The sequence below is a fragment of the Tripterygium wilfordii genome, chromosome 22 (genome assembly GCF_013401445.1).
Source record: "Tripterygium wilfordii isolate XIE 37 chromosome 22, ASM1340144v1, whole genome shotgun sequence".
NCBI lineage: Eukaryota > Viridiplantae > Streptophyta > Magnoliopsida > Celastrales > Celastraceae > Tripterygium > Tripterygium wilfordii.
In genome coordinates, this window is record NC_052253.1 from 12906248 (window position 1) to 12928596 (window position 22349).

Consider the following 22349-nt stretch of genomic DNA (forward strand, 5'->3'; position numbering starts at 1 on the left):
TACTTGGAAGCAGAGTGGCTCGTTCTACCACTAAGCTAAAATTTATGTATTTTTTAATTATATTTTGATCCATAATCTCGATGGGACTCGCGAACATTTGAAAGTCATCATAAACCTCCATTGTGAATTGTTCTCATCCTTTACAAATTTTATTTTTTCCTTCTTATTTTTTTTTTGTGTTATGTTCTTATTTTTTTGTGTTTCTTGACTCAAGATTTCACTCCATTGGATCGACTGATTGGGCCTTGGAATGTCGTGATCTGTATTTTGGGCCCAACCAGAAACCGTCCTCTTCCCTTCCCAAATCCTCCAAAAGTTGCAAAAGAGATTGAAGAGATCCGGTGACTGAATCGGAGAAACTATCTGACCCGAAAGCAATGTCGAAAGGGCTCCATTCCTTCCATATCGGATTCTGGTTTCCGTTTGATATCAACTTCGAATTAAAATTATTAGGGGCGTAAGAGTAATTAGACATATTAATAGTCTGTTTTAGCAGTACATGTGTAGCTCTGTGATTGGATGTTAGCAGTTAAGTCGGTTATGCTTAGATATAAGTAATCACGTATTAGCTTGTAAAGAAACAATTATGAATATTGTATCTTCTATGTGAATCTTTCCACCATTCTTCTTGTCTTACGCTAGGGTTAAGGTTGAAAGGCACTTATCACTGTTACTTGCAGCGAGAATATCCCCGTTGGCACTGGCGGTAGCGTGGCCGGAGTCGGTGACAAGATGCTCAACTTTTTGTACACTTCCACTAATTCATCCACCATGGCCATCACCTCACCAATGCTCTCCTTTTCCCTCTTCCTCTCCTTCGGGCTGACATTCTCCGTCGCTGCTAGTCGCGCTGCAGGTGATACGCCTACTGCTGCGGCAGTCATCTTCTAATTCATTTTTTTTCCAGAAACCTAGGAACTTGCTGGAGAAGTCTCCCCTGGAGAGTCCTCCTGTTAATGGGGCTACGTCCGACGGATCATGAATGGATGGATGGATTGTAGGGGGAATAAAGTGTTCGAATTTTGACTGACTGACTTGCAAATTCCAATAATAAGAAGAAGAAAAAAAATCCCAAATTTCCATTTAATATCTGTGAGTTAGAATGCTACAGTGATTTATTTTTTTAATGAAAATAATTATTATCATTGTTCACAGTTCAAGCAGCAAGAGTTGTGGTGGTAGAGAAGTAGAGAAGTAAAGAATTCAGAGATTCAAATCTGTTCCAGTTTAAAGACAGAACTGCTGATTAAAGACGGCCAAAGAGAAAAAAAAAAAGGAGAAAGGAGAAGGAACCATTCTATAATTGCTGGGAGGCAAGGTTAGCTTCAAATTTTGTTAATGGGGCTACGACAGCGACGGATCATGTATGGATGGATGGATGGATTGCAGGGGAATAAAGTGTTCGACTTTGGACTGACTGACTTGCAAATTGTAGTAGTAAGAAAAAAAAATCCCAAATTTCCATAGATGTTTAGAATGCTATACAGATTTTTTTTTTCCTGAGAATAATTATTATCATTGTTAAAAGTTAAAGAAGCAAGAGTTGTGGTGGTAGAGAAGTAAAGAATTCAGAGATTCAAAGCTGTTCCAGTTTAAAGTCAGAACTGCTGATTAAAGAAGGCCAAAGAGGGAAAAAAAAAAAAAGGAGAAAGGAGAAGGAACCATTCTATAATTGCAGGGAGGCAAGGTTAGCTGCAAATTTTGTTTCTATCTTTCTTCTCTCTTCTTTATTTTTTTTTTCTTCCTATCCCTCAGTAGTGAATAGCAAGCATTGCAACGTGAGTCTTGCTTGGCTCTTTTAGTCACTATAAATATTTGTATGAATGGATTTGCTTAACTCGCATCAAGGAGCACTGGTTCGAGTGGGTTACCTTCAAAGTAATGAGGTAAGTAGCCTAAGCTTGTATGTGTAAAAACCAATGTAGTTATGTAGTTTTATTGATGCTTCTGATGAAATAAATATTTTGTCTATAATGGCTACTCCCAGGGATTTGAAAGCAGAATCTTCAGAGCCACAAGAAAGGTCCAACATGGACCCAGTTCGAGGTAAGAGCACCCAATAATCTGAAGAAAATGTCGGTTTTACACCATTTTTATTTTGACAACTTCAGGTTTTTGTTCCATGATATAAAATTATGTTATTTTTTTTACCAATTCACTTACAGTTATACTACTAGGCATGTATAACCCTTCAGCAAGGTTCATATTGGGTGGAGGGGGAACTTTGGCATTGTCATAAAAGCTAATGATTCTTACATACTAGGCATTACAAATCCATACCATACATAGTTTCTCTGTAATGCAAATGCAAGACATATATCGATGTTGGAGGCTGGGATCCTGCAATGCTGGCAGGATCCTATACAGGGTGATTTTCTTAATTCTTTTAGGTCACTGGCTGCTATCTACTTTTTTAGAAAAATTATATTTGGAAAGTCCTTCCCAATTTGACACATCGTGCAAGTGATAACATTTACTTTGGCATGGTAAAGTGTCTCCCATTTTTGTTCTCTTCACAGATGGAACCCTTTTAAGTAAAATCAACTTCTAAAGAGATTTTGAACTTGGCAGGTACAGAGGACACTGAATACATCCGTAATTTGCCCATCTTAAGGGCTATAGATAAAGGTGACTTGGAGACTGCCAAGAACTTACTTGATAAGAACCCCGGGGCGCTAATTGCCAACCTTACGTCGGATGAGGACAAAGCTCTTCATGTTGCAGTTCTAGCTGGAAATGTAGATATTGTTGAAGAGTTGGTGAATCGGTTATCTCGAATAGACTTGCAAGTGAAAAACAAAAAAGATTCTACAGCTTTGAACTATGCTGCAATGGGAGGTATCAAAGCAATTGCTGAGCACTTGATCAGAAAGAATCGAAATTTGATTACAATCCCCAACGGTAATGGTCAAATCCCAGTTGTTGTGGCTTCTCTATATAGTCATAAAGATATGGTTTGGTATCTTTACGAAAATACTCCAAAAGAAGAGTTAAGCCCAGAGAAAGGCCCGAATGGCGCTATGCTTCTCACAACTTGTGTCATGGGAGATCTATTTGGTATAAAGCATTTGAATTCTTTTCTATTCCAATTAAATGAATTGCAATTTTCCAATGCCTTTTCATTACCATCTAGATATTGCTTTGGATCTACTTCAACATCATCGAAGATTGGCTGTCACCCACGATACTGACGGGGATACAGCCCCTGCCGTGTTGGCTCAAAAGCCTTCTGCATTTCCAAGTGGAACTCCACTTAGATTTTGGCAGCATTGGATATATTCACGTAGGTAGCTCTTGTTTAATTTGTCGTAGTTGGAGTTACTGGATGATTTGTTCACATTTCGCCCTTTTTTTTTTGAAGTTATATGTCTTCCTTCACCTCAATCTTTGCACAACACTAATGGAGATATTGAAAGCCAAAGCCTCCATACTGGATCAACCATTCGGAGGAACATGATCGCAGAAGGTAAGTTAGGACGTGGTCAATGACTCAATATTTTTAGGTAATTTTCAACATATGTGATATCGGAAAAATTTTCAAATCACAATGTTGTAAATATTTGGAGGAAGTATAAGTTTTGTCATCATACTCTTCCGTTGTAGCAAAAAGTCAGAATGTATAGTATATTTGTTGTTTGAATTTATTACATGTTGAATGCAGGACTTCACAAGCTGAGGGAAATGATTTGGTTGCACCTAAAAGGGTTTGGTAAGTAGGTGCCAGACACAGCCAACATAACAATTCTGTTCCTTCCTTTTAAGTCTTAACCTTGTGTTGTATACAGTCCCAGCTATCAAGTACCTTTATGACTTGAAGTTGACTCATGCCCAAGCCCAGAAATTACTGTGCTGCATTTGTGAAGTAATATTTACTAGTCCTGAGTCAGAGTTTGAGAAAACGGGGGTATACAAAGCAGTATTCAATGCTGTTAAGCATGGCATTGTTGAGTTCATAGAAGAGATAATTAAGCAATATCCTGACATTATATGGAGCACTGATAAAAATGGACGAGGTATATTTCTCTGTGCCACTGCATGTCGTCAGGAAAAGATATTCAACCTTATATTTCACCTGGGTGCCAAGAAGAGCCCATTGGCAGCAAGTTGGGACTATGATTCGAATACCATTTTACATCAAGCTGCACTAATAGCACCATCTTCTCAGCTTGATCGTGTTTCGGGTGCAGCCCTTCAGATGCAAAGGGAGCTTCTGTGGTTGAAGGTAAATCATCTAATATCTTTCATGAATGCTATATATCTTGCAAACATGAAGGAGGGAAAAATAAGGTTCTTTTTAGAGTTTAGGTTAAATAAGTAAATACTCATCTTTCTTGGCAGGAGGTCGAGCGTATTGTACATCCCAAGTATAGGGAGATGATTAATCGTGAAGGAAAAACACCTCGAGAACTTTTTACAGAGGAGCACAAGAACCTAAAGAAAGAGGGGGAAAAATGGATGAAGAAGACAGCACAATCTAGCACTGTTGTGGCTGCGCTCATTGCTACCATAATGTTTGCAGCGGCCTTCACCTTTCCTGGGGGTTTAGATGATGACACTGGTGACCCTCGATATCTGGATCGAAACTCTTTCATGGTTTTCATAATATCTGACGCAATATCTTTGCTCGCTTCGTCAGTTTCATTGTTGATCTTCTTGGGAATCCTCACATCACGTTATAGAGAAGAAGACTTCCTCATATCTTTACCAACAAAATTAATCGCAGGTCTCTTCACCCTTTTCTTTTCTATAGCAACTATGATGGTCGCTTTTGGAATCACCCTCGTTATCATGTTACGCCAACGGATAGCTTGGGTTTCTTTTCCAATTATCTTGCTTGCTAGCCTTCCTGTCACCATTTTCGCAATGCTACAATTCCCGCTTTTTGTTGAAATTTTATGTTCGACATATGGTTATGGAATTTTCGATAACCCAAAGAAGAAATGGTTCATGTAAGGGAAAATGAAGAGAAGCTAGTGATTCAACTGAACAGACTTGACTGTACCTATTTTGTTATGTATCTGTTGCTTGAGCGTGAATATAGCCTATGCTTGCATTCAACATGAGAGTATGTTCTGCTTTAAGAACCGTTAGCAAAGTAATATGAAATCATGCGGAGTAAAGAAACACAATAAACAACACACGAGAGATAACGAGGAAAACTTAGTAGGGAAAAAAACTGTAACTCTATCAATCGATCAACCTTGAAAATAATCCATTAAGGGAATAAAGATTATAAAGGTTCTAAAACAAAGACACCTTAATATATCAACTATTCAATGTATGTTTCATCAAACGTAGCAAGTCCATTAGGCGCACGTGTTTTTGCAACTGAGAAGACGTTTGATTGCCCATCAACAAGTGATCCACTCCATCGAAAATTGTATCATGCCAACACTCTTCTCTACCGAGAAAACATAAGAACAATAACTTCGGATGACCATAGTTTCCTGTCAGTCAGCTTTTAGTGACACAGTAGCATGTTGAGTTGTCGAGTTGAAAGAGCAAAGGATGCGGCGGTGGTTGCTGCAATGCAAAATGTTAAGGGGAAAGGAGACATTAGGGATTTGAGTATATTTTGCTCGTTTTACATGTTAGCAACATTTGACACATCGTCAAAATATAATATCTCCATATTTGAAAAAGCAATAAAATCTCAAAGGTGATGTGCGTTAGTTCGTGGAGTTGATTGAGGTTGTTGATAGTCACCGACGTTAGCCTTATCGATTGAATCTAGCACCTTTTCAAACAATAGCCGTGATTTCACGAAACTTTTCCAGCGATTCAAGTGATAATTGATTGTTGGTGATGATTGGGTTTTGATCAGGCTGATCTAGAGCTTCATTTCGGTAGTTCGTTGGTTGAAAACGATGGCCGGATGGCCCACTTTTCGTGGTCGGCGTGAAGGAAGAAGAAGATGGAAGAAGAGATGGAGCATGAGGAGGAAAAAGAAAGAAGAAGAGAGTAACGTGTGTTATTTTATAATACAAGGATATTTTTGTAAGTTTATTACATTTGTCGTTATTTCTAAATTTCTTTTTAACTCGTCTTTATTAGGATACAAGTTACACATTTTGTCCTCATGTGTAAGACGCCCAAAAATAAATTATCCACTAACAAAAGACAAAGTTGAGCATTAGCGAAATAAATGAGATCGTACAAGGCAAACTCGAAGCCCAACTTTTATGCGCAGGAGGAGCAATCCACCATCTAAATAATATGTATATCACATAGCTGAACTAGATAAAAGTAGCTAAATAATTTTATTGTACTCAAGGCTTGAAACTGAGTTTTTGTCCCAATTGGGGTCGTAAAAAGTTTCTTGTCACTGCTCTCATCCTTTATGGGCCCGTCTTCCCAAAAGATCATCCATCTTAATAAGCACGTTTAACTATGAAGTTATTAAGAGATGTTCTCCTAAAAAAAAAAACGCGTTGTTAATGGTTCGAAACTGAAATTATCTATATATCTTAACAAAGAGATGTAAAGAAGCAAGAGATTCAAAGCTGTTCCAGTTTAAAGTCAGAAATGCTAATTAAAGAATGCCAAAGAGAAAAAAAGAGAAAGGAGAAGGAACCATTCTATAATCGCAGGAAGCAAGGTTAGCTGTAAATTTTGTTTCTTCTATCTTTATTCTCTCTTCTTTATTTTTTCTTTCTACCCCTCACTAGTGAATAGCAGTGCAACGTGAGTCTTGCTTGGCTCCTTTTAGTCACTATAAATGTTTGTATGAATGGATTAGCTTAACTCGCATCAAGGAGCACTGGTTCGAGTGGGTTACCTTCAAAGTAATGAGGTAAGTAGCCTAAGCTTGTATGTGTAAAAACCAATGTAGTTATGTAGTTTTATTGATGCTTCTGATGAAATAAATATTTCGTCTATAATGGCTACTCCCAGGGATTTGAAATCAGAATCTTCAGAGCCACAAGAAAGGTCCAACATGGACACAGTTCAGGGTAAGAGCACCCAATGATCTGAAGAAAATGTCGGGTTTTACGCCATTTTAATTATTTTGACAATATCAGGTGTTTGTTCCATGATACAAAATCATGCTATATTTTTTTACCAAATCACTTACTGTTATACTGCTAGGCATGTATAACCTTCAGCAAGGTTCTTATTGGGTGGAGGGGGGAACTTTGGCGTTGTCATAAATCTAATGATTCTTACCTACTAGGCATTACAATTTACAAATCCATACCAGACATAGCTTCTCTGCATTGCAAAAGTAAGACATATATCGACGTTGGAGGCTTGGATCCTGCAATGCTGGCAGGATCCCATACAGGGTGATTTTCTTAATTCTTTTAGGACACTGGCTGCTACCTACTCTTTTAGAAAATTTTATGTTTGGAAAGTCTCACCCCAATTTGGTATGGTAAAGTGTCTCTCATTTTTGTTCTCTTCACAGATGGTAGTACCCTTTTAACTAAAATCAACTTCTAAAGAGATTTTGAACAATTGGCAGGTGCACAGTGCCCTGAATACATCCGTAATTTGCCCCTCTTAAGGGCTATAGATAAAGGTGACTGGGAGACTGCCAAGAACTTTCTTGATAATAACACCGGGGCGCTAACTGCCAACCTTACATCGGATGAGGACAAAGCTCTTCATGTTGCAGTTCTAGCTGGAAATGTAGATATTGTTGGAGAGTTGGTGAATCTGTTATCTGACTTATCTCCAATAAACTTGCAAGTGAAAAACAAAAAGGAATCTACAGCTTTGAACTATGCTGCAATGGGAGGTATCAAAGCAATTGCTGAGCACTTGATCAGAAAGGATTCAAAGTTGATTACAATCCCCAACAGTAATGGTCAAATCCCAGTTGTTGTGGCTTCTCTATATGGTCATAAAGATATGGTGCGGTATCTTTATGAAAATACTCCAAAAGAAGAGTTAAGCCCAGAGAAAGGCGCGAAAACAGAGTTGAAAGGCGAGAAAACAGAGTTGAAAGGCGCGAATGGCGCTATGCTTCTCACAACTTGTATCATGGGAGATCTATTTGGTATAAAGCATTTGAATTCTTTTTTATTCCAATTAAATGAATGGCAATTTTCCGATGCTTTTTCATTACCATCTAGATATTGCTTTGGATCTTCTTCAACATCATCCAAGATTGGCCTTCTTCCAAGATACTGACGGGGATACAGCCCCTGACGTGTTGGCTCAAAAGCCATCTGCATTTCTAAGTGGAACTCCACTTAGATTTTGGCTGCATTGGATATATTCACGTAGGTAGCTCTTGTCTTCGAACACCTTTACTGATCTTATAATTACTTCATGAACTAACATAATTAAAAAAACTGTTTATGAAAGACGATTAGCTAATCAACATGTTTAATTTGTCGTCGTTGGTGTGTTACTGGATGATTTGTTCACATTTCGCCTTTTTTTTTGAAGTTATATGTCTTCCTTCACCTCATCAATCTTTGTGCAACACCAATATTAGAGACATTGAAAGCCAAAGCCTCCATACTGGATCAACCATTTGGAGGAACATGATCGCAGAAGGTAAGTTAGGACGTGGTCAATATTTTTAGTAAAAAGTCAGAATGTATAGTATTATTTGTTGTTAGAATGTATGACATGTTGAATGCAGGACTTCCCAAGCTTGGGGAAACGTTTTGGCGGCACCTAAAAAATTTTGGTAAGTATCTGCCAGACATAGCCAACATTACACAATTCTATTTCTGCCTTTTAAGTATCTTAACCTTGTGTTGTATACAGTCCCAGCTATCAAGTACCTTTATGACTTGAAGTTGACTCATGCCCAAGCCCAGAAATTACTGTGCTGCATTTGTGAAGTAATATTTACTAATCCTGAGTCAGAGTTTGAGAAAATGGGGGTATACAAAGCAGTATTCAATGCTGTTAAGCATGGCATTGTTGAGTTCATAGAAGAGATAATTAGGCAATATCCTGACATTATATGGAGCGCTGATGAACATAAACGAGGTATATTTCTCTTTGCCACTGCATGTCGTCAGGAAAAGATATTCAGCCTTATATATCATCTGGGTGCCAAGAAGAGCCCATTGGCAGCAGGTTGGGACGATGGTTTGAATACCATTTTACATCAAGCTGCACTAAAGGCACCATCTTCTCAGCTTGATCGTGTTTCGGGTGCAGCCCTTCAGATGCAAAGGGAGCTTCTGTGGTTCAATGTAAATCATCTCATTTCTTTCATGAATGCCATATATCTTGCAAACATGGAGGAGGGGAAAATAAGTAAATTCCCATCTTTCTTGGCAGGAGGTGGAGCGTATTGTACATCCCAAGTATAAGGAGATGACTAATAAAGACGGAAAAACAGCTCGAGCTCTTTTTACAGATGAGCACAAGGAGCTAAAGAAAGAGGGGGAAGAATGGATGAAGAAGACAGCAGAATCTAGCACTGTTGTGGCTGCGCTCATTGCTACCATAATGTTTGCAGCGGCCTTCACCCTTCCTGGGGGTTTAGATGATAAAACTGGTGATCCTCGATATCTGGATCGAAACTCTTTCATGGTTTTCATAATATCTGACGCAATGTCTTTGCTCGCTTCGTCAGTGTCATTGTTGATGTTCTTGCGGGTCCTCACATCACTTTATAGAGAAGAAGATTTCCTCATATCTTTACCGACAAAATTAATCGTAGGTCTCTCCACCCTTTTCTTTTCTATAGCAGCTATGATGATCACTTTCGGAATCAACCTCATTATCATGTTAAGCCAACGGGTACTTTGGGTTTCTTTTCCAATTATCTTGCTTGGTAGCCTTCCCGTCACCATTTTCGCAATGCTACAATTCCCGCTCTTCATTGAAATTTTACGTTCGACATATGGTCCTGGAATTTTCGATAAGCCAAAGAAGTGGAGGTTCATGTCATGGAAAATGAAGAGAAACTAGTGGTTCAACCGAACAGACCTGACTTCACCTATTTTGTTATGTATCTGTTGCTTGATTATGAATATATGTATATATCTATAGCCTACGCTTGCATTAACCCTTTTTCTTTATTCATTGTTGTTAACTCATCTGAAGCAACTCTATATCAAAAGTAATTTTACTAATTAACTAGTTCATTTTCCACATGGTGGGTATTGCCCAATGACACGGTAGCATGTCGAGTTGAAAGAGCAGAGCATGCGGCGGTGGTTGTTGTAGTGTAGAATGTTAAGGGGAAAGGGGATATTAGGGATTTGGGAGTATTTTGCTCGTTTTACATGTTAGCAACGTTTGACGACACGTCAGTAATGCCGTTTGCCACATCGTCGAAATATAACATTGATTTAACAGTAAATCTACTGAAATTGATACAATTCTGCCTGAGTCATCAAAAAATGACACAAAATTTGACTTAGGTGACTTAATGGGAACGTTTTGACTATCAATGACTAAAATGGAACATGATCAATCTTTCAATGACCACAAGTTATATTAACCCCATCAGGAAGTAAGAGCTACAGGATGACATGTTGCAGACTTAGCCTTGTATTATATTAATTACAGGTTAAGCAAACAAAAGGATTGGAATCACAATCCAAAAAGAATTAGCACACAATCTTTGTTTAAACAATGTACACAAACCCATGAGCAATCTATTTGTTCAGTTTGTGTGATATTTATGTATTTGTGTCTTAGAATGAGGAAGAGGATTGGCCAAAAAAAACACACATGAAAAGCTGGAGATGATTGTCCTCCAACCACATTGAGGGGTCCTCATCATACCTTTTTTATTATGTTTTGATCCTAATCCGGATGGGGCTCCTCGAAAATTTGAAAATCATCACAAATCTTGTTTCTGAAATTGATCTCATCCTTTAAGAATTTCAAATTTTCCTTTATGAGTAATAATTACCATGTTTCAATTAGGATTGATGCTAACCGTTCATCAAGAAAGAAATGACTTACTGAGCCGGAATCACTAACACTATTCCGTACTCTCTTTTTTTTCTTGCATTGTTTATGTGCCTTTGAATTAAATAAAATGAGGGGAGGTTTTTGGGAAACGAGGTGGATCTTTACTATATTGGCTAAAACTTATTTGTTCTTGTTCATTTCTGTAACAATCTTTATGTTAGTGAATCAGACAAAACCAATAAAAAATATATTGTTCGAGCAAAAATACGTAATTACTTATATTTCTACGCAATACTTCTCACTAATGAATTCATCCATTTATATTGATGAACCCAGATCATTATCATTTTTGACTGTAAGATTAGATTGAAATGAAATGCTTCAACTTATACTATATGTACCATGATTGTGTTATGTTCTTGTTCTTGTGTTTATTTTTGTTGCTTTATTATGTTAAATTGGGCTTGTCAAAATTTCTCTGAATTGGGCCGACTGATTGGGCCTTGGAATGTTGGGATCTGTATTTTGGGCCCAACCGGAAATCTTCCTTCTCAGTATTAACCCAAAAGTTGTAAACTTGTAAAAGAGATTGAAGAGATCCGGTGAATGAATCGGAGAAACTATCGGACCTGAAAGCAATGTCGAAGGCCTCCATTCGTTCCATATCGGATTCTGGTCTCCGTTACTTGCAGGCGAGAATATCTCCGTTGGCACTGGCTGTAGCGTGGCTGGAGCCGGCGACAAGGTGCCCGACTTTTTGTACACTTCCACTAATTCATCCAGCATGGCCATCACCTCACCAATCCTCTCCCTCTCCGTCGGGATGACCTTCTCCGTCTTCTGCTAGTCGCGCTGCAGGTGATACGCCTACTGCTGCGGCACTCATCTTCTAATTCATTTTTTTTTCCCACAAACCTAGGAACTTGCTGGAGAAGTCTCCCGTGGAGAGTCCTGTTAATGGGGCTACGACCGACGGATCATGAATGGATGGATGGATAGTAGGGGGAATAAAGTGTTCGACTTTTGACTGACTGACTTGCAAATTACAATAGTAAGTAAATAATCCTAAATTTCCATATTTGTTTATGAGTCAGAATACTATGGTGATTTTTTTTCTTCCTGAAAATAAGTACTATCATTGTAAGTAAAAGCAGCAAGAGTTGTGATGGTACAGAAGTAAAGAATTCAGATATTCAAAGTTGTTTCAGTTCAAAGTCATATCTGCTGATTAAAGAAGGCCAAAGAGAAAAAAGAGAAAGGAGAAGGAACCATTCTTTAATTGCTGGGAGGCAAGGTTAGCTGTAAATTTTGTTTCTATCTTTATTCTCTCTTCTTTTTATTTTTTTCTCTCTATCCCTAAATAGTGAATAGCATTGCAACGTGAGTCTTGCTTGTTCTCTTTTAGTCACTATAAATATTTGTAGGAATGCATTGCATCAAGGAGCGCTGGTTCAAGTGGGATACGGGATACCTTCAAATTAAAGAGGTAAGTAACCTAAGCTTGTATGTGTAAAAACCAGTGTATTTATGCAGTTTTATGGATGCTTCTGAGTTCTGATGAAATGTATATTTAATCTGTAATGGCTATTCATAGTGATTTTTCCTACAAGAGAAAGCAGTACGTACCTTCAGAGCCACAAGAAAGTTCCAGCATGGACACAGTTCAAGGTAAATGCAACTCCCTTTGCTTTTTATCCCCTCAAAACCAAGCATGTCATCAATTTTCATTCACGTCATCTATTTGAAGCAACAAAAAAGAGTATCCAATGATTTGAAGAAAATTTCGGTTTATGGCATTTTTATTTTGACAACATCAGGTTTTTGTTCCATGATACAAAATGTTATCTTTTCTACCAATTCACTCACTGTTATATTGCTAGGCCTAGGCATGCATAGGCATGTATAACCTTCGTTCTTATTGGGTGGAGAGGGAACCTTGGCATTGTGCGTTGTGATAAAAACAAATGATTCTTCATTCTTACCTACTAGGCATTACGAATCCATAGCAGACAAAGTTTCTCTGTAATGCAAATGCAAGACATATATCGACGTTGGAGGCTGGGATCCTGCAATGCTGGCAGGATCCTATACAGGGTGATTTTCTTAATTCTTTTAGGTCACTGGCTGCTAGCTACTTTTTTAGAAAATTTATATTTGGAAAGTCCTCCCCAATTTGACACATCATTCAAGCGATCACATTTACTTTGGCATGGTGAAGTGTCTCCCATTTTTGTTCTCTCCACAGATGGTACCCTTTTAAGTAAAATCAACTTCTAAAGAGATTTTGAACTTGGCAGGTGCACAGGACCCTGAATACATCCGTAATTTGCCCCTCTTAAGGGCTATAGATAAAGGTGACTGGGAGACTGCCAAGAACTTTCTTGATAATAACCCCGGCGCGCTAACTGCCAGCCTTACTTCGGATGAGGACAAAGCTCTTCATGTTGCAGTTCTAGCTGGAAATGTAGAGATTGTTGAAGAGTTGGTGAATCGGCTATCTTCAAAAAACTTGGAAGTGAAAAACCAAAAAGAATCCACAGCTTTGAACTATGCTGCAATGGGAGGTATCAAAGTAATTGCTGAGCACTTGATCAGAAAGAATCAAAATTTGATTACAATCTGCAACGGTAATGATCAAATCCCAGTTGTTGTGGCTTCTCTATATGGTCATAAAGATATGGTGCGGTATCTTTACGAAAAGACAGCAAAACAATATTTGAAAGGCGCGAATGGTGCTATGCTTCTCACAACTTGTATCATGGGAGATCTATTTGGTATAAAGCATTTGAATTCTATTTATTCCAATTAAATGAATTGCAATTTTCCGATGATTTTTCAAATTGGATCGTTCTTTCTTACCATCTAGATATTGCTTTGGATCTTCTTCAACATCATCCAAGATTGGCAGTCGCCCAAGATACTGACAAGGATACAGCCCCTGACGTGTTGGCTAAAAAGCCTTCTGCATTTCCAAGTGGAACTACTCTTAGATTTTGGCAGCATTGGATATATTCACGTAGGTAGCTCTTGTCTTTGAACACCTTTATTGATATTATAATTACTTTATGAACTCACATAAAACAACCATTTATGAAAGACCATTTAGCTAGTCAACTTGTTTAATTTGTCACGTTGGTGGTGTTTACTGAATGATTTGTTCACATTTCACCTTATATGTTGTTTTTTTTGGAAGTTATATGTATTCCGTCACATCAAACTTTGCGCAACACTAATGGAGACATTGAGAGGCTCCATTCTGGATCACCCATTCGGAGGAACATGATTGCAGAAGGTAAGTTAGGACGTGGTCAATATGTTTAGGAAATTTTCAAATCACAGTGTTGTAAATTCTCAGAAAACATAACCTGTAAATATTTGTAGAAAGTATAAATTTGTCATCATACTCATCTGTTGTAGCAAAATGTCAAGTATAGTATTATTTGTCGTTTGAATGTATGACATGTTGAATGCAGGACTTCCCAAGCTTGGGGAAACGTTTTGGCGGCACCTAAAAAATTTTGGTAAGTATCTGCCAGACATAGCCAACATTACACAATTCTATTTCTGCCTTTTAAGTCTTAACCTTGTGTTGTATACAGTCCCAGCTATCAGGTACCTTTATGACTTGAAGTTGACTCATGCCCAAGCCCAGAAACTACTGTGCTGCATTTGTGAAGTAATATTTACTAATCCTGAGTCAGAGTTTGAGAAAATGGGGGTATACAAAGCAGTATTCAATGCTGTTAAGCATGGCATTGTTGAGTTCATAGAAGAGATAATTAAACAATATCCTGACATTATATGGAGCACTGATAAAAATGGACGAGGTATATTTCTCTGTGCCACTGCATGTCGTCAGGAAAAGATATTCAACCTTATATATCACCTGGGTGCCAAGAGCTTATTGGCAGCAAGTTGTGACAAGGATCAAAATACCATTTTACATCAAGCTGCACTAATAGCACCATCTTCTCAGCTTGATCGTGTTTCGGGTGCAGCCCTGCAGATGCAAAGGGAGCTTCAGTGGTTCAAGGTAAATCATCTCATATCTTTCATGAATGCTATCTTGCAAACATGGAGGAGGGAAAAAAGGTTCTAAGTTAAATAATTAAATAACCATCTTTCTTGGCAGGAGGTGCAGGATATTGTACAACCCAAGTATACGGGGATGTTTAATAGCAAAGACAAAACACCTCGAGCACTTTTTACCGAGCAGCACAGGAAGCTAAAGGAAGAGGGGGAAGAATGGATGAAGGAGACAGCAGAATCTAGCGCCTTTGTGGCTGCTCTCATTGCTACCATAATGTTTTCAGCAGCCTTCACCGTTCCTGGGGGTGAAGATGCTGACACTGGTTATCCTCTCTATTTGGATAGAAACTCTTTCATGGTTTTCATAATATCCGACGCAGTGTCTTTGTTCACTTCCTCAACTTCGTTGTTGATGTTCTTGGGAATTCTCTCAACACGGTATAGAGAAGAAGATTTCCTCATATCTTTACCGACAAAATTAATCGTAGGTTTCTCCACCCTTTTCTTTTCTATAGCAACTATGATGATCACTTTCGGAATCACCCTCGTTATCATGTTACGCCAACGGGCACCTTGGGTTTCTTTTCCAATTATCTTGCTCGGTAGCGTTCCTGTCACCATTTTCGCAATGCTACAGTTCCCGCTCTTTGTTGAAATTTTGTGGTTGACATATGGTCCTGGAATTTTCGATAAGCCAAAGAAGAGGTTGTTCATGTCAGGGAAAATGAAGAGAAGCTAGTGGTTCAACTGAACAGACTTGACTTTACCTATTTTGTTATGTATCTGTTGCTTGAATATGAATATTGCCTACGCTTGCATTCAACCCTTTTTCTTATTCATTGCTGTTAACTTGGAGAGGGAGGATGATTGTATGATTGTATTTGCTGTGGAATTTGTCAAGAGCAGTAAAAGAAAAAAGAAGAATGTGCATTATCTCAATATTGTAATGATTAAAGAATACAATGAGAAAATCAAATATATTTGGAGATTGCTGATACTCCAATAATTCTGCTGCCACACAATCAGTTATGGGCAATTTCAGAGGAACCAGTGACCAGAGCGCAAACATTTTTGCTATCAATTTCCCTTGGGGCTTCTACAAGGTGTTTTACTTCCTGACAAGAATGTTTTCATCTTATTAGAAGATCAAGGTTGGTCAGCCTTGTAAGTTGTAACCCCCTAGGAAATCCTGCCAGTCAGCTTTCAGTGACACGGTAGCATGTTGAGCAGTCGAGAGCGGGCCGGGGGATGTGCCGATGGTTCAGAATATTAAGGGGAAATCGGGGATATTAGGGATTTGAGGGTATTATGCTCGTTTGATACATCAGTAATATCGTTTGCCACATCATCTAAATGTAACATTGATTTAACAATCAATCCGCAACATCTTAACGGATCGAAATTGATAAATTTTGTCCGATGACCAAAATGACAAATTTGACTTTTCATAACTTAATTGGAATATTTTTACTATAATAGTACATGATCAATTTTTCAATGATTAGATGTTATATTAACCCTATTAGGAAGTAAGAGCCACACGGTGACATGTTGTGGACTTAGCCTTGTATTATATTAGTTACAGGTAAAGGAAACAAAGATTTGACCATTCCAATCCCTTAATAAACAATATCACAAAAAAAATGCACACAATTTTTGTTTAAACAATTTAACACAAACCCATGAGAAATCTGTGTTGTTTGTGTGATTTTATGTATTTGGTCGTAAAATAAGGCAGAGCATTGGCCACAAAAAACACATGAAAAGCTGGAGATTGATTGTTCTCGAAGCACATTGAGGGGTCCTCCTCATACTTTTTCCTTTTTCTTTTTTCCTTTTTATTATTCTCATTCTTTATTTTATGTATTTTTTTCCAGTCAATTGTTTATGTTGGTGGTGGACTATGTCTATGTCCATGTCTTTTTTTTTATTAGATTTGTGTGATTTGAGAGTCTATCTCAAAGTAGAGTGGTCTGCTCTATCACTGAGCTAAAATTTATGTATTTTTTAATATATTTTGATACGTAATTTCCATGGGGCTCTCAACGATTTGATAATTATCACAAACCTCCATCATGAATTGATCTCGTCCTTCAAGAATTTCAGTTTTTCCTTGTTAAGTAATACCTTCCGTATTTCAATTAGGACTGATTCATTTATAAAAAAAAATAATTAGGGAAGAAATGACTCACTAAGTCGACATCCTAACACTATTCTATACATTTTTGTTTATGAATAGCTTCTTTGAACTAGATAAAGTGAGTGGGGGGTTTTTTGGAAAAACAACAGTATCTTTAGTCTTTACTATATTGGCTAAAACTTATGTGTACTTATTCATTATCAATTTTTTATTGTAAGATGAGATTGAGGTTGATGGAAATGAATATGTTTTATGTTATTGTTTTTGTTGCTTTATTATGTTAAATTGGGCTTGTCAAGATTTCACTGCATTGGGCCGACTGATTGGGCCTTGGAATGTTGTTATCTGTATTTTGGGCCCAACTGGAAACCTTCCTTCTAACCTAAATGTTGTAAAAGAGACTGAGGAGATCCGGTGAATGAATCGGAGAAACTATCGGACCTGAAAGCAATGTCCAAGGTCTCCATTCCTTCCACATCGGATTCTGGTTTCCGTTACTTGCAGGAGAGAATATCCCCGTTGGCACTGGCGGTGGCGTGGCCGGAGTCAGTGACAAGATGCCCGACTTTTGTACACTTCAACTATTTCATCCATAGTTCCATAGCCATCACCTCACCAATCCTCTCCATTTCCTTCTCCCTCTCCTTCGGGCTGACCTTCTCCGTCGCTGGTAGTCGCGCTGCAGGTGATACGCCTACTGCTGCGGCACTCTTCTTCTAATTCATTTTTTCCACAAATCTAGGAACTTGCTGGAGAAGTCCCCCGTGGAGAGTCCTTTTAATGGGGCTACGACACCGACGGATCATGAGTAGATGGATGGATTGTAGGGGGAATAAAGTGTTCGACTTTTGACTGACTGACTTGCAAATTGCAATAGTAAGAAAAAAAATCCCAAATTTCCATATATTTTTATGAGTTAGAATGCCATTTTTCTGAAAATAATTATTATCATTGTTCAAAGTATAAGCAGCAAGAGTTGTGGTGGTAGAGAAGGAAAGAATTCAGAGATTCAAAGCTGTTCCAGTTTAAAGTCATATCTGCTCTTTAAAGAAGGCCAAAGAGAGAGAAGGAAAAAAAAAAAAAAAAAAAGCGAGAGAGAAAGGAGAAGGAACCATTCTATAATTGCTGGGAGGCAAGGTTAGCTGTAAATTTTGTTTCTATCTTTATTCTCTCTTCTTTATTTTTTTCTTTCTATCCCTCGCTAGTGAATAGCATTGCAACGTGAGTCTTGCTTGGCTCCTTTTAGTCACCATAAATATTGGTATGAATAGATTGGCTTAACTTGCATCAAGAACCGCTGGTTCGAGTGGGTTACGTTCAAATTAAAGAGGTAAGTAGCCTAAGCTTGTATGTGTAACAACCAATGTGTTTATGTAGTTTTATTGATGCTTCTGATGTAATGAATATTTAGTTTGTAATGGCCACTCCCGGTTATTTTTCTTACAAGGAGAAAGCAGTACCTTCAGAGCCACACGAAAGGTCCAACATGGACACAGTTCAAGGTAAATGCAACTCTATTTGGTTTTTATTCCCTCAAACCAAGCATGTCATCAATTTTCATTCTTGTAATCTATTTGAATCAACAAAAAAGAGTACCCTATGATTTGAAGAAAATGTCGGTTTTACGCCATTTTTATTTTGACAACAATACGTTTTTGTTCCATGATACAAAATCGTGTTATCTTTTTTTACCAATTCACTTACAGTTATACTTACACTGCTAGGCGTGTATAACCTTCAGCTAGGTTCTTATTGGGTGGAGGGGAAACTTTGGCGTTGTGATAAAAGATTATGATTCTTACCTACTAGGCATTACAAATCCATACCAGACATAGTTTCTCCGTAATGCAAATGCAAGACATATATCGACGTTGGAGGCTGGGATCCTGCAATGCTGGCAGGATCCTATACAGGGTGATTTTCTTAATTCTTTTAGGTCACTGGCTGCTAGCTACTTTTTTAGAAAATTTATATTTGGAAAGTCCTCCCCAATTTGATACATCATTCAAGCGATCACATTTACTTTGGCATGGTAAAGTGTCTCCCATTTTTGTTCTCTCCACAGATGGTACCCTTTTAAGTAAAATTAACTTCTAAAGAGATTTTGAACCTTGCAGATGCACACGACCCTGAATACATCCGTAATTTGCCCCTCTTAAGGGCTATAGATACAGGTGACTGGGAGACTGCCAAGAACTTTCTTGATAATAACCCCGAGGCGCTAACTGCCAGCCTTACGTCGGATGAGGACAATGCTCTTCATGTTGCAGTTCTAGCTGGAAATGTAGATATTGTTGAAGAGTTAGTGAATCGGTTATCTTCAAAAAGCTTGGAAGTGAAAAACCAAAAAGAATCTACAGCTTTGAACTATGCTGCAATGGGAGGTATCAAAGTAATTGCTGAGCACTTGATCAGAAAGAATCAAAATTTGATTACAATCTGCAACGGTAATGATCAAATCCCAGTTGTTGTGGCTTCTCTATATGGTCATAAAGATATGGTGCGGTATCTTTACGAGAAGACAGCAAAACAATATTTAACAGGCGCGAATGGTGCTATGCTTCTCACAACTTGTATCATGGGAGATCTATTTGGTATAAAGCATTTGAATTCTTTTTTTTCCAATTAAATGAATTGCAATTTTCCGATGATTTTTCAAATTGGATCGTTCTTTCTTACCATCTAGATATTGCTTTGGATCTTCTTCAACATCATCCAAGTTTGGCTGTCGAGCAAGATACTGACGAGGATACAGCCCCTGACGTGTTGGCTCAAAAGCCTTCTGCATTTCCAAGTGGAACTACACTTAGATTTTGGCAGCATTGGATATATTCACGTAGGTAGCTCTTGTCTTTGAACATCTTTATTGATATTATAATTACTTTATGAACTCACATAAAACAACTGTTTATGAAAGACCATTTAGCTAATCATCTTGTTTAATTTGTCATCATTGGTGTTTACTGAATGATTTGTTCACATTTCACCTTATATGTTGTTTTTCTTCGAAGTTATATGTATTCCGTCACATCAAACTTTGCGCAACACTACTGGAGACATTGAGAGGCTCCATTCTGCATCACCCATTCGGAGGAACATGATTGCAGAAGGTAAGTTAGGAAGTGGTCATTATTTTTAGGAAATTTTCAACATATGCCCTATTGAAAAAAATTTCAAATCACAATGTTGTAAATTTTCAGAAAACATAACTTTTAATATTTTTAGGATCTTGTTATGTAATGGATCTACACTCTGGTTTGGGGAATGCCCAGATTTCATTGAGCTTGTAATTGCTGCAGGCTGCAGCTACTTTTCTTCTTAATGAAGTTCTCTTTCTTCTCAAAAAAAAAAATATTTGTAGGAAGTATAAATTTGTCATCATACTCATCCGTTGTAGCAAAAAGTCAAGTATAGTATTATTTGTGCTTTGAATGTATGACGTGTTGAATGCAGGGCTTCCCAAGCTTAGGGAAACGTTTTGGCGGCACCTAAAAGATTTTGGTAAGTATCTGCCAGACATAGTCTACATAACAATTCTATTTCTACCTTTTAAGTCTTAACCTTGTGTCGTATACAGTCCCAGCTATCAAGTACCTTTATGACTTGAAGTTGACTCATGCCCAAGCCCAGAAAGTACTGTGCTGCATTTGTGAAGAAATATTTACTCGTCCTGAGTCAGAGTTTGAGAAAATGGGGGTAAATAAAGCAGTATTCAATGCTGTTAAGCATGGCATTGTTGAGTTCATAGAAGAGATAATTAAGCAATGTCCTGAAATTATATGGAGCATTGATGAACATAAACGAGGTATATTTCTCTATGCCACTGCATGTCGTCAGGAAAAAATATTCAGCCTTATATATCACCTGGGTGCCAAGAAGAGCTCATTGGCAGAAAGTTGTGACGAGGATCAAAATACCATTTTACATCAAGCTGCACTAATAGCACCATCTTCTCAGCTTGATCGTGTTTCGGGTGCAGCCCTTCAGATGCAAAGGGAGCTTCAGTGGTTCAAGGTAAATCATCTCATATCTTTCATGAATGCTATCTTGCAAACATAGAGGAGGGAAAAATAAGGTTCGTTAGAGAGTTTAATTTAAATAATTAAATACCCATCTTTCTTGGCAGGAGGTGGAGCGTATTGTGCAACCCAAGTATATGGAGATGCTCAATGGCGAAGAAAAAACACCTCGAGAACTTTTTACGGAGAAGCACAGGGAGCTAAAGAAAGAGGGGGAAGAATGGATGAAGAAGACAGCAGAATCTAGCACTGTTGTGGCTGCGCTCATTGCTACCATAATGTTTGCAGCGGCCTTCACCGTTCCTGGGGGTGACGATGCTGGCACCGGTGAACCTCTATATTTGGATAGAAACTCTTTCATGGTTTTCATTGTATCCGACGCAATGTCTTTGTTCGCTTCGTCGACTTCATTGTTGATGTTCTTGGGAATCCTCACAACACGGTATAGAGAAGAAGATTTCCTCATATCTTTACCTACAAAATTAATAGTAGGTCTCTTCACCCTTTTCTTTTCTATAGCAACTATGATGATCACTTTCGGAGTCACCCTCGTTATCATGTTACGCAATCGGGTACCTTGGGTTTCTTTTCCAATTATCTTACTTGGTAGCCTTCCTGTCACCAGTTTCGCAATGCTACAGTTCCCACTCCTTGTTGAAATTTTTTGGTCGACATATGGTCCTGGAATTTTCGATAAGCCAAAGAAGAGGTGGTTCATGTCAGGAAAAATGAAGAGAAGCTAGCGGTTCAACTGGACAGACCGAATTTACCTATTTAGTTATGTATTTGTTGCTTACACCTTTTTTTTTGATAATTGTATCTGTTGCTTACTTATTGATGCAGATTAATTCCAAGTCTCTTAATTTCTTTTAAGTCTTTCATGTGGTTTTCTTTGTCATCAAGTCTTTTATGTAATTTCCTATGTTATTTAGTTGTTTCCTTGAGAGTCAAGTTTATGTTATTATAAATATTTGTAAGCCATGTGGCAAAAAGAGATCAGTATGTTTAAAAAAAGAGTGATCTTATTTGCAACCAAATTTTTTTTTTTATCTTTACATCAACAATTTTCTTCATATAAGCTTACGTCATTTATCTAAGTTTACACTAAATTATTATTGTTAACCCTAAAATACACTGGATTTAAGCTTTCAATAGACAAAGATGTTATCTTTACACACAAACACAAATTCATTCCCACCGATTTAACACTTTTTTTTAAAAAAAAAATTAAATTTGAGTTTCTTTTATTTATGGTGATACATGCTAAACGGGAACTATCGTCGATATCTACGATCGGCATCCAACTATCATTTCCTCCAATT

At 37.8% G+C, this 22349-nt stretch overlaps 3 protein-coding genes across 12 annotated transcripts; all 3 read left to right on the forward strand.

The window, feature by feature from the left end:
• The first annotated feature begins 1282 nt into the window (after nucleotides 1-1282).
• Nucleotides 1283-21900, forward strand: LOC119991028. Of its 8 annotated transcripts, none has more exons than XM_038837202.1 (11): nucleotides 17720-17884; nucleotides 17970-18145; nucleotides 18280-18338; nucleotides 18456-18510; nucleotides 18733-19040; nucleotides 19126-19602; nucleotides 19695-19844; nucleotides 20020-20118; nucleotides 20462-20509; nucleotides 20586-21022; nucleotides 21135-21900. In XM_038837202.1, the coding sequence occupies exons 5-11, from the start codon at nucleotides 18854-18856 to the stop codon at nucleotides 21768-21770; spliced, it is 2034 nt and encodes a 677-aa protein (XP_038693130.1). In that variant the 5' UTR covers nucleotides 17720-17884; nucleotides 17970-18145; nucleotides 18280-18338; nucleotides 18456-18510; nucleotides 18733-18853; the 3' UTR covers nucleotides 21771-21900. The 8 variants fall into 8 exon arrangements, with proteins under 8 accessions (XP_038693137.1, XP_038693130.1, XP_038693131.1 ...); XM_038837203.1 differs by having other exon boundaries at nucleotides 18750-19040; XM_038837205.1 differs by lacking the exon at nucleotides 18733-19040 and having other exon boundaries at nucleotides 18420-18510.
• Nucleotides 1305-9959, forward strand: LOC119991030 (ankyrin repeat-containing protein At5g02620-like). 3 transcript variants are annotated; one of them, XM_038837212.1, is made up of 9 exons: nucleotides 1305-1437; nucleotides 1529-1886; nucleotides 1988-2046; nucleotides 2572-3057; nucleotides 3134-3283; nucleotides 3362-3466; nucleotides 3662-3709; nucleotides 3786-4222; nucleotides 9250-9959. In XM_038837212.1, exons 2-9 carry the CDS (start codon nucleotides 1882-1884, stop codon nucleotides 9883-9885), a joined length of 1926 nt encoding a protein of 641 aa, XP_038693140.1. In that variant the 5' UTR covers nucleotides 1305-1437; nucleotides 1529-1881; the 3' UTR covers nucleotides 9886-9959. The 3 variants fall into 3 exon arrangements, with proteins under 3 accessions (XP_038693140.1, XP_038693138.1, XP_038693141.1); XM_038837210.1 differs by lacking the exons at nucleotides 3362-3466; nucleotides 3662-3709; nucleotides 3786-4222 and adding exons at nucleotides 8398-8508; nucleotides 8597-8644; nucleotides 8725-9161; XM_038837213.1 differs by lacking the exon at nucleotides 9250-9959 and adding an exon at nucleotides 4339-5029.
• On the forward strand, nucleotides 11638-15852 carry LOC119991031. The gene is made up of 10 exons (XM_038837214.1): nucleotides 11638-11890; nucleotides 11970-12133; nucleotides 12264-12325; nucleotides 12434-12507; nucleotides 13137-13613; nucleotides 13706-13855; nucleotides 14033-14131; nucleotides 14313-14360; nucleotides 14439-14872; nucleotides 14972-15852. Exons 4-10 carry the CDS (start codon nucleotides 12492-12494, stop codon nucleotides 15605-15607), a joined length of 1860 nt encoding a protein of 619 aa, XP_038693142.1. The 5' UTR covers nucleotides 11638-11890; nucleotides 11970-12133; nucleotides 12264-12325; nucleotides 12434-12491; the 3' UTR covers nucleotides 15608-15852.
• Nucleotides 21901-22349: the final 449 nt, after the last annotated feature.

Bases quoted from the DNA above. Each gene is read 5' to 3' on its own strand.
- LOC119991030 (XM_038837210.1), top strand. The intron at 3,284-8,397 runs GTAGGTAGCTCT...TTTTTTTTGAAG, and splicing joins GCAGCATTGGATATATTCAC to TTATATGTCTTCCTTCACCT. The intron at 8,645-8,724 runs GTAAGTATCTGC...TGTTGTATACAG, and splicing joins GCGGCACCTAAAAAATTTTG to TCCCAGCTATCAAGTACCTT.
- LOC119991031 (XM_038837214.1), top strand. The intron at 13,856-14,032 runs GTAGGTAGCTCT...TTTTTTTGGAAG, and splicing joins GCAGCATTGGATATATTCAC to TTATATGTATTCCGTCACAT. The intron at 14,873-14,971 runs GTAAATCATCTC...CTTTCTTGGCAG, and splicing joins GGGAGCTTCAGTGGTTCAAG to GAGGTGCAGGATATTGTACA.
- LOC119991028 (XM_038837202.1), top strand. From the start codon at position 18,854: ATGCAAATGCAAGACATATATCGACGTTGGAGGCTGGGATCCTGCAAT. The intron at 19,845-20,019 runs GTAGGTAGCTCT...TTTTCTTCGAAG, and splicing joins GCAGCATTGGATATATTCAC to TTATATGTATTCCGTCACAT. The intron at 20,510-20,585 runs GTAAGTATCTGC...TGTCGTATACAG, and splicing joins GCGGCACCTAAAAGATTTTG to TCCCAGCTATCAAGTACCTT.